General features: G+C 37.4%; 1 protein-coding gene across 2 annotated transcripts in view; it reads left to right on the top strand.

Annotated features, from left to right (window-relative positions):
- The window catches only part of TMBIM4 (transmembrane BAX inhibitor motif containing 4), an 18,437-nt gene extending 9,505 nt beyond the window's left edge, over nucleotides 1-8,932 (top strand). For both annotated transcript variants that reach the window (XM_006886066.1, XM_006886065.1), the window contains exons 4-7: nucleotides 2,497-2,530; nucleotides 4,748-4,865; nucleotides 6,756-6,801; nucleotides 8,726-8,932. In XM_006886066.1, the coding sequence (XP_006886128.1) occupies nucleotides 2,497-2,530; nucleotides 4,748-4,865; nucleotides 6,756-6,801; nucleotides 8,726-8,932 (405 nt within the window). The remainder of the gene's footprint in view (nucleotides 1-2,496; nucleotides 2,531-4,747; nucleotides 4,866-6,755; nucleotides 6,802-8,725) is intronic.
- Nucleotides 8,933-11,673: the final 2,741 nt, after the last annotated feature.

The raw sequence follows: 11,673 nt of genomic DNA, 5'->3' as shown, positions 1-11,673 counted from the left end.
GTAAGGTTTTGTCATCTACATAACGTAGGTTGTTGATGAGTCTTCCTCCTGTCTTGATGCAACATTTCTGTTCATAAAATCCAGCCTCTCGAATGATCTGTTATAATAAACATAAGCTGCTACTGTATGTGTGAACCTAATCTTACGTTCTGCGTAGGAATCAGATTGATTACATCTGTGAAAAGAATCATTGGAGAAGCTCAATATCAGCTGTGAAAACTAGGCTAGGTGCTGATTTTAGAACAGACCATTAACTACTTATATGCACATTCAAATTGAAGTCAAAGAAAATTAAATCCATAAAAAGCAGAAGTTGACCTTGAGTATATCCCACTTGAATTTCAAAACCATCTCCGGAACAGATTTAAAGTCTTGAGTACTAATAAGTGAAGGCCATATGAGCTATGGGAGGATATAAAAAATATTATCCATGAAGAATACAAAAGGTCATTACAAAGACAAAGGATGAAGAAAAGACCGACATGGATATTGGAGGAAACTCTGAATATTACACTAGAACATTGAGAAGCCAAAGCAAAGGGAAGAAATCAAGACGTTAAGGAGTTGAAGAGAAGATTTCAAAGGGCAACTCAGGAAGACAAAGCAAAGTATTATAATGAAATATGCAAAGAGCTAGATTTGGAAAATCAAAAGGATGGAACTTGCTCAGCATTTCTTATGCTGAAAGAACTGAAGAACAAATTCAAGCCTCGAGTTACAGTACTTTTTTTTTTAGTTGCAATATTTAAGGATCCTATGGGTACAATATTGAATGATCCAGGAAGCATCAAAAAAGGAAGGAAGGCGTACACAGAGTCACTTTACAAAAAAAACCTGGCTGATACAGAAGTATTTCATGAAACAACTTATGTTCAAGAGGCAATGGTGGTGAAGGAAAAAGCTCAAGCTGCTTTGTAGGAATCGGCAAAAAACAAGGCACCAGGAATTGATGGTATACCAATTGACATATTTCAACAAACAGATGCAGCCCTGTATGTGCTCACCAGGCTGTGCCAAGAAATCTGGAGGAAGCTACTTGGCCAAAAGATTGGAAGAAATCCATATTTATTCCTATTCCAAGAAAAGGTGATCCAGCAGAGTGTGAGAATTATAGAACAATACCACTAATATCACATGCAAGCAAAATCCTCCTGAAGAACTACCAGAACTACAAGCTGGGTTTAGAAGGGGCTGTGGCACTGGTGAAATCATTGCCAGTGTCAGAGCACCAGAGGAATGTCTGTCTGTGTTTCACTGACAGTGCAAAGGCATTGACTGCATAGATCACAACAAATTGTGGCTAACATTGAGAAGAATGAGAATCACATTAGACTCTATATTATGTGTTGTTGTTGTTGTTATGTGCCGTCGAGTCGTTTGTGATTCATAGCGACCATATGTACAACAGCCCTAAACCGTGCTCTATCCTGTGCCAATCTCATTGCCTCTGACACACCCATCCTGATTACCCCAGTCACTGAATCAATCCACCTCATAGAGGGTCTTCCCCTCCTGCGCTGTCCCTCTACTCTACCCAGCATGATGTCCCTCTCTAAAGACCTGTCTCTCCTTACAACATGTCCAAAGTATGTCAGACGAAGCCCCAGAATCCTTGCCTCCAAGGAGCAGCCTGGTTTAACCCTCTCTAGGATGAATCTGTTTGTTTTCTTGGCAGTCCATGGTACATTCAATACTCTTCTCCAGCACCACAGCTCAAAGGCGTCAATTCTCCTTCTATCCTCCCTAGTCATTGTCCAACTCTCTGATGCATAACAAGTGATTGCAAAAACCATGGCCTGTATTGGTGGACCTTAGTTTCCAGAGAGACACCATTGCTCTTGAGTACTTTAGAGAGGTCCCTAACCGCAGATTTTCCCATCGCAATACGTTTTTTGATTTCCTGGCTACTGGTGCCAAAAGTGTTGACCATGGAGCCGAGCAAACTGAAGCTGTGAACAATCTCAATCTCTTCGCCATCCATCCTGATGCTACCAATTGGTCCAGTGGTGAGAATTTTTGTCTTCTTGACATTGAGCCTCAGTCCATATTGAAGGCTGCAGTCCTTGACCCTCTGCAGTAAGTGCATGAGGTCCTCCTCAGTTTCAGCGAGCAGGGTTGTGTCATCTGCATAATGCAGATTGTTGATAGATCATCCACCAATCCTAACGCCATGCCTCTCCTCATAGAGCCCAGCCTCTCAGATAATCTGTTCTGCATACAGGTTGTAAAGGTATGGAGATAGGATACATCCCTGGCGTACACCCTTCCCAATTTTGAACCATGCAGTGTTGCCCTGCTCTGTTCTGACGACTGCTTCTTGGTCCAAGTATAGGTTTCGCATTAGCACGATTAAATGTTCTGGGATTCCCATTCTTCTCAGAGTCAGCCACAGTTTGTTATGTATGATCCACGCAGTCTGTTTTTATATTATGTGAGACAGTAAAAATTGTACATGCATTGACATTATTTTGTATTTGTTTTTTGTTTTTTTCTTAGACACTATTGGAAGCTCTGACTGTGGCCATTGTTGGTAAGCTATAATTGTGCTACAATATATGTTAAGAGTATCTTTTTAACATATTCAGATCTTTATGGTGAAAAGTATTTCGGGCTAAAGCATAACCTCATGAAATTTCATATTTCAAAAATACTGCATAAAAGGAAGAATTCTTAAAATATAAGCACAATTCAAATGTTTATACTTCATAGAGTTCAATTTACCATGGAAGCAGTACAAAAGAATAAGGGGGGGAAAAGACTAGAAGAGACTGGTTCATTTGTGTTTATTATTTATAAAAATAAGACAATAAATACTGGTCTTTTCCCTAATTTGAGGGGATGTTAAGGGAACTGATAACATGTGTTCTGAGCTATACATGGTGGTCACATGAGTTTAGCTGCTTGAAGTTTCCTACATTGCACTGTACTTTAATGTTATATTCTTGCTGCTTTTCACTTGGCATAAAAAGAAACTGATAATTCTGTGTTTGGTTTTAAGTATGTGTTTGCAGGTGTCTTGTATAATTGTGCCCTATGTAATATGTCTTTAATAAAAACTTGTTTATTCTTACTGTCTTGCCGAATTGGTTAATTTTGTCCTCCAAAAAAGGTCAAAATCAACTATTAGAAGCAGTAGCATTTTATTTGTTTAAATCTTTATGGTTATTATATTCTATTGTACATAGGGTCACTATGAGCTGGAACCAACTTGATGGCACCCAAGAACAACATGGTTGTCATAAAGAACTCTGGTAGCTTAGTGCTTAGCATGTCTGCAGGGAGAAAGATGGGCAGTTTTCTCCTGTAGAGATTTACAGTCTAGAAACGTGGTGCAGTCACTGAAAATCAACTACTCATCTTGGGAGTGTCATTGTTCATTTACTCTTAATTTTATTATCAAGTTCATTTTTTGCCTTCTCTCTCCCTCAACAGGTATAAAGGATGAAGGGTACTAGTTTCATTGTGATTGGAATTGGAAGCAGAAATACATAGAGAGGATCATCTAAGATATTATTTTTCTTACAATATTTTTTCTGCCTAATTGTATACTGAAATTACTTACAAGTATCAAAACTACCTTCATGTTTTGTTATTTCTGTTTTCATCTTCCTATCCCTGTAATGACATAAACAAAAATTATTATAAACATTTTTTAGTAGAATAACTTTGATAACTAATCTGAAAATTAAAAAATCACAGTTTTGAGTTCAAAGAACTTAATGTTATATATTGTCCTTTTGTTAGCATATTTAATGCCAAAGCTACAATCATGTATTCTGTGATAATGAAGATTTAGATAAAAATCATGGTTGATTTATATCTTCTTCAGGGTGCGAGAATGACAGTCAACCCCAGACAGTATCAGTTTTTCATGCCCAATTTCCTTGAGTTGGACAGTTGATCAGTGGCAGCTAGCCAAGTGACTGCTATTATTAATGCTATTGTTAATATGTACTGTCAAGTCAGAACCAACACATAGCCAACCTTCCAGCAGGTTTTCAGAGTCTTTAAGTCAAACAGAAGAAGGGTGCCCGTCTTTCTCTTGTGGAACAGCTAGTGGGTTCATACTGACCATCTTTGGGTTGGTAGCACAACTCTTACTCATTCAGACACCAGAGCTCCTAGAATTCATCTGAACCAATGGTTCTATCCAAGCCAGCCACAAGAACAAAATCATTACTACTAATATTTAAGCCATAATAGACAACCACCACAATTGTTAATAAATTGTAGCTGAGACAGGAGTGGTTGAGAATTATTCTTTCATATTTCTGAAAATCCTGACTTCCTATTTGTGCCATATCTTGCTAGTTATTTCATTAACTTCAGAATAATATAACTCCTTCACGAGCTCCTTATTTTTGTATGCTTGGAATTTTTTGGAGCCTCTGTATTATATTATGGCTGAATTGGGATATTTCTACAGTTGTTTCTAAATGGAAAAGGATACAAATAAACAATTGCCATCAAGTGGAGTCTGGTGTACAGTGACTCTTTAGAACAGAATAGAGTTTCCCTATGGGTAGTAAACCTTTATGGCAGCAGTTGTTCTCATTTTTCTCCCGTAGAATGGCACATGGGTTTGAACTGTTGACCTTTTGGCTAGTGAATGGCCCAGTGCTTAACCCACTATACCACCAGGGTCTCTACAAAAAGAGATGAAAGTACTTCTGTTAAATGCCAGAAAGAGCCATTTTTTTACTTAATAAAGTTATATGCATTTTTAATCAATATTTTAATTTTACAGTTACTTTCTATGATGTCTATATTGTTCTACAAGCTTTTATATTGACAACTGCAGTATTTCTTGGCTTGACTGCATATACTCTACAGTCAAAGAAAGATTTTAGCAAATTTGGAGCAGGGTAAGTTTTATACTCTTTGCAATAATAGAAGTCTTTGGTGTTTACTTTAAGAGAAATACCATGCTGCTATCTCTGGGTATTGACTTTTATTGGTAGGCAATGGGAAAGCATGTCTTTGAATACCAGGGTCAGATCTTACTCACCTGAAGCACACAGGAGATGGTAAGTGACTGAGTCATTTGATTCCTCTGGAATGGAAAGACAGTGAATGCCAAAACCATCAGCCTTCCAGAGGCTAAACTTAGACATTTTATGAAGGTGTGAAAATTGCCTAAAATTGCTAGGCCTTTGTCTTAGTATAAATGTTGTCAAGACCATCTACATATTTAAAGGTTCTTTTCCTGGGTTTTAGAGATACATGCATGAATTTCAGAACTTTTCCAATCTATGTAGATGAACCTGCATACTTCAACACACTAGTAATAATGATACATTCTTGCTTCACTTGGTGGGAATGCAGAGTCTCCTTTCTAACCTTCCAGTGACTTCTGGGTTGTTTTTCCCCCTACGTAATTACCCAGTCACTTTCTGTTCTTTTTCTCATTACAACACTCAATATTTACATATGTCTAGTGTTGCAAAACTAACTTTCTTTCTCTTGTAATTCAGGTTACCAAAATTGTCTATCAAGAAAATAATATTGTTGGTCAGTTAGTACTGATCATTCATTGTACAACCTGTTTAACTTTATTAGAATGGAGTTTTAATTTAGAGAAAGGCCATGATTTTATTTTGGGGGAGAGTATTGAATACATATTTTTGTGATATATGTAATGAAAGGTTACCTCTTGGAGTTCTCAACTCAATTTCCTCCTATTCTGTTCTGCTCCCTTCAATTTCTAGTATACTCTCTAGAACTGTTGTGGTAAACAAGCTTTTCTGTATTTCAGCTTCTTCTCTTCCCAGAGAACATTATCCTTTAGCCTCTGTTTCATGCGTTTTGATTGTTAGTTAAGAACTCCTCCATAACTCACTGCTGTCTACTTAATGCTGACTCAGAGTGATTCTAGAGGACAATGTAGAACTGTTAAGATAGGGTTTCCAGAGGCTGTAAATCTCTTATGGAAGGGAGGAAATGGCTTCATCTTTCCCCATCTGTGTAGCTGATGGTTTCTATTAACAGACTGATGCTTAACCTACCAACACCTCTTGATAACAAGGTTGACTTTCTTAGATATTGTCATGTAATTATTCTTCATAACGATTGAATGGCAATTCATAAAATTATAGCTGTGGCACATTTCTGTTGTCTAGAGTTAAATAAAGAGCTCTGATGGCATGGTATGCTACATACTGTGCTGCTAACTGAAAGGTCCTTGGTTTGAATTCACCAGCTGTACTGAGGGAGAAGTCTCCTCCCATAAAGGTTTACAGCCTCAGAAACTTAATGGAGTCAGAATCGACTTAGAAGCAATGGCTTTGGTTTTTGTTTGTCTGGAATGGTAGAACAGAACAGAAATTTTAATAGATATGAATGTACTTAGAATAACTTGGTATTTTTTGGCTTAAATGCCATTATGTTTCATTTGTTCACATATGTACTTTCTAGAAAGCTTTATAATTTTCTGAATTAAGATGCATCCACAATTTCTGCATATGTTAGTATTTTTTTCCAATGAAAAACTTTTAAAATAATACTCTTAAATTAGTTTTGTAAATCATAAAAACCAATTTTGAATAACCAATTGGGCTTTCGATTCCTAAAATAAATAATTCAAAATGAGTATCATAGCTATCATTGCATGTTCATGAATTCTTACATTTTAATTATTCTTTGGCAAAAATACAGATTTCTCTTTACAAGGTTTTTTACTCAGAAAATTTAAAATAGGCTTACAAAGTTTTTATATTAAATAATAGTCTAAATTATTTATATTTTGTTTTTTATAGGCTATTTACGGTTTTGTGGATTTTGTGCTTGTCGGGATTCTTAAGGGTGAGTTGATTTAGAATGGTAACTTGAAAATAATTCTGTGTCAATATAGTTAGTCCCCAACTTACAAGAGAGTTCCAGTCCAATGACACCATCAAAGGTCGGTTTCTGAAACAAGTAAACTAGTTCATTTTCTTTTGAGTTTTCACTATTTACTGTCTTTTATTATCTTTATGCATTGGATCTTTGTTTTGGGGAACTGGAAATATTACATATAACCTTACAGATATACTTTAATACATATATGCATTTGAAAATACATAAATCATAAAAAAATTTACTCGGACAATGAAATTAACAACTGATGCTTCTGATGGTACAAAACACTGAATATCACACTTTAGGCCTAGTCTGAAGTTGAAGTGGTAATGGTCCTTGGCCACATGAGACATACAGTTCTCCATGTGAGTAAGAGCTGAACACACTGTCCAGCTTTCTATCCAGAATGGCTCCCACACAGACTTCATTATAGACCAGCCATAGCTTACTATATAGCAGTGTCTGAAAAGTAAATCATGACACGGAACATCTGCAAGTGAACATCTGAGAATGATAACAGGGAATTAGGTGGTACAGCATTTTATGTAGTTGTTATTGTTATGTACTATGGAGTCGGTATCAACCAGTAGCTGACCCTTCAGTGGATTTTCAGAAATAGTAAAGTGTATGGGAAGAATTTGCCCTTCTTCTCCAGCAGAGAAGCTGGTAGATTTTAACTGCTTGACTTTGGGTTGGCAGCACAACTCCTTACCACTAAGTCACAGAGCTCCCCTAGTACAAATTTACATAGTACATTGTACTATGTACTAGGGAACTCTAGTGGCCCAAAAGTAAGGCACTGCACTGCCATTCCAAAGGCACATGGTTTGAATCTGGCTTCTGCTTCACAGGAGAAAAACAGATATTCTCCCATATGATTAAACTCCCTCTGAAAACCCAGTGGAGGGTCAGCTCTGAGCTGATTCCAACAACTATGTACTAGGTAAATGTACCTAATATTACATATGTACACTGTTGTTCTTGTTAAGTGCCGTCGAGTTGCAGGTGACTCATAGCGACCCTATGAAGGAGAGTCCTCGACGCGTGGGTGCCTTTCATCCTCTCTCCAGGTTCATAGGGTTTCCGGAGGCAAGCTATGGAAGTGGATGCCACTCCTCCTTCTAAGACATGTACACTACATTATAATATTCCGTACATATGTAATAATACTATGTATAATGTTACATAAATACATAGTATTACAAACGTACATAGTTTATATTACTAACAATAAGAAGCATGAATGCAGGCACCTGTTTGGTCCTTTCTCCCATGGAGCAGCTGGTAGATTTGAACTGCCTGCCTTTTTGGTTGACAGCATAGCCTTCTTATCACTAGGCCACCAGAGCTCCAAGTACCTGATTGGTCCTAAGTAAAGTTCATTACAACTCAAATATCTCAGAAACTGGGTACTACCTATATAATAATTTTTAAAAATTCTGAAATTAGAGCTCTTAAAATAGGACAGTTCTAATTATGTTGGACATGTATATATAGATTGTTACAGACTTTATAAAATGAAGGTCTTACATTGATCAGTATTATTAAAAGATAAACAATAAAAAAATCACATAGAAAGAGGCTGCTATATGTAACTGTCAGCCTCCAAGTGGCACATTTCATTTTTAAAAAAAAATATTTCTAAATAAATTTGATGCTGCTATTGAAACTCAAGTGGGTAGTTTAGTGGAAAGGAAGCTCTCCATCCATTCATCTAGTCTACCTTCCATCCGGCAGAAGTGTGGGTAACCCACCATATCTTTCTTCATATTGAACATTTATATTCAAAGTTGTACACCAGTATTAAATATATTGTAATAGTTTAGTGCAGCAAGTAGTTTCTCTTATGCCTGTTCTAAAATGCAAACATATTACTTGTTGCCTACAGTTATTCTTCTATAGCGAGACACTGGAGTTGGTCTTTGCTGCTGGGGGAGCCCTGCTTTTCTGCGGCTTCATCATCTATGACACCCACTCACTGATGCATAGGCTGTCACCTGAAGAGTATATACTGGCAGCCATCAGCCTCTACTTGGATGTCATCAATCTGTTCCTGCATCTGTTGCGTTTATTAGAAGCAGCTAATAAAAAATAATTGAAAGCAATATATGTTTATGAAAGGAACAAGGGTCACATGAGGACAGCCACATCAGACCTCTATTAATGTCACCAGGGGAACTACTACCGTCATCACAGCACAGAACTCCCATGAGGTCAGGCCTGTCCATCATGTTCCTTTACCTCTTTCTACCAGTTCCAACACCAATATACCTGCTCTGCTGGGTCCAAAATCCATTGCAGAAGCTCATAGAACACATGGAACTATATTCATGATTACGGGGTTTATTAGTGAGATTAACAGGATACAGTTTCTTAGGACAGCTTCGGAAGTTTGCTCACAAACCCATCAGCCTTCAGCCTTACAAGGCTCTTAGTCCTGGCAATGATGGCTCTCCCTGTAGTCTTCAGCAGACTTGGGTGAAGGCTTCTCAGCTCATAGGGTAGCAGGCCAAATGTTAGCCCTGTCTCTTGTTAGGTCTCGGGGTCTCTCCTGCTACTGCTGTTTTCCTGTAGATTTGGCTGGTGTAAAATTTTCTGGCCCTAAAGGGTGCATTGTATTTATGCTGCTGCTTTCCTGATGATGAGAGTCTCAAAATCTGCCACTGAATCTGCTAAATTTAGTAGTGAGAAAAGCCAAGTCCCATGTGGATAGGCTAGCACACTTTGTTCATATATTCCTACCCATCTACGCAGCAAAGTCAAAGTCAATGGCTAGAAAAGCTGTTTTGAACAGTAACTCAACACCACACTGTTCACTGTTTCATAAAGTGTTAATAGTTTGATAGAATTAAATGTTACTTTTGTGGGGAGCTCTGGTGGCCTAGTGGCAAGAAGCTGCAACTACAATCCCAGAGGCACATGGTTCGAATCCACCAGATGCTCTGCCGGGAAAAGGAGGGACAATCTCCTCCTGTACGAGTCAGATCTGAGATCTGACGGTACGCGCACACCAAAAAAAAAAAAAAAGTTACTTTTGTGATCTTAATCACAAAAGTGTTCTGAGACAGTGGTTGCTATCTCTGCAGTATGCTGGTACTCCATATTTCTACCCTTGGTTTATTTCCATTTATCTGATTTCCTTATCATTCTCTGGCTTCTTACCTTTCTTTTTGGATAAATGTTTCCTTTCTAGCTTAAAATAGCTGGTTTTATTGGCTAGTTCCAGTATTATAGAGTTGAGAGATTACTTCCAGGGATGGCTTTGTTCCCTGTTGAGCAATAGTCTTGAGGATTCCTCCACTGTCTATCTGACCTATAAGTCTGATTTTTTTTTTTTAATGAATGAATTTTGTTCTGAAGTTTTCTCCTAACCATAATCTTCTATTATATCCCAAGTCAGAATGGTAAGATAGTGGTAGCGGGGCACCATCTAGATCTGCTCTCAGATAGGTTGTAGTTTACTGGAGGTTAACAACTCTTTATGTAGTCTCAAAATTAGATGTATATTCATTATTGAATTTCTTGGATTGATTATCATTTTCTTTTCTCTCATTCTGTTTATGGCTCTTAGAGGCTTGGTATTTTGGGGTGGGTTGTTTTTTTTTTTCTATCTTGGAGGTCAAATATAATAATTCCATTTTTCCTGATCTTACATTTTCCATAGGTAGTCCATTTGCAATTCAAAATAATTTAATGAGTAGATTTGATTAAGAATATATTTTTTCTGATTGACATTTTTCATTAGTTAACATTAGGTTTTATTATGATTTTAAAATGTTAGTGTCTTTAGTATGATAAAGTGCAAATCTTCTTGTATTACAAGTAGAATTTTATCTAACTTAAAAAAGAAAACAATGTAAAAAGTAAATTTCATGGAAAATTGTTCAGTATTAGTGCTAAATTGTTAATGGTATTTCAATATACAGTGTTTTAAGAACTAAAGATCTGCATTAAAGTCAGTACAGCATATAAAATGTTTTCATTTTTTATTATAGGTTTTACTTTCAAAAGTATATCATGTAGTTAGACTAGAAATACAAATAAACGAAAATCTATTGCTAAGTCAATTCTAACTGATAGTGACCCTAAAGGACAAAGTAGAGCTAGCTGTCCCATAGTGTTTCAAAGGCTGTAAATTTTTACAGAAGCAGATTGTTAATATATTTCTACTACAGAGTGACTCGTTGGTTAGGTTTGAACAGTGTTGTTGTTATGTGCTGTCAAGTCGCCTGTGACTCGCAGTGACCCAATGTACAACAGCTCTGAAGCCTGCCCTGTCCTGAGCCAGTCTCACAACTCTTAACACACCTACCCCATTGTTCTTTTGATTGGCAGGCGAGCACTTTAATCATTGTGCTACTAATATTGCTCATAAAGATGTCCATAATATTTGTTAATCCTAAGTAATATTTATGAGGAGCTCTGCTCTTCATGTCATTAAATATGTTGTTATGTGCCTCGAGTCGCTTACGACTCATAGTAACCCTGTGTACAACAGCCCTAAACACTGCTCTGTCCTGTGCCAATTGCACTGCCTCTGACACACCCATCCCGATTACCCCAGTCACTGAATCAATCCACATCATAGAGGGTCTTCCCTTCCTACGCCGTCCCTCCACTCTCCCAAGCATGATGTCCCTCTCCAAGGACCTGTCCCTCCTTACAAAATGTCCAGAGTATGTCAGATGAAGCTCCAGAATCCTTGCCTCCAAGGAGCAGCCTGGTTTAACTCTCTCCAAGATGAATCTGTTTGTTTTCCTAGCAGTCCATGGTACATTCATTACTCTTCTCCAGCACCACAGCTCAAAAACATCAATTCTCCTTCTATCCTCCTTG

This window comes from Elephantulus edwardii, unplaced genomic scaffold (genome assembly GCF_000299155.1).
Source record: "Elephantulus edwardii isolate Elephantulus edwardi_28Jun2011 unplaced genomic scaffold, EleEdw1.0 scaffold00047, whole genome shotgun sequence".
Taxonomy (NCBI): domain Eukaryota; kingdom Metazoa; phylum Chordata; class Mammalia; order Macroscelidea; family Macroscelididae; genus Elephantulus; species Elephantulus edwardii.
The sequence above is the reverse complement of the archived record's forward strand: the minus strand, read 5'-3'. Positions and strand labels throughout refer to the sequence as shown.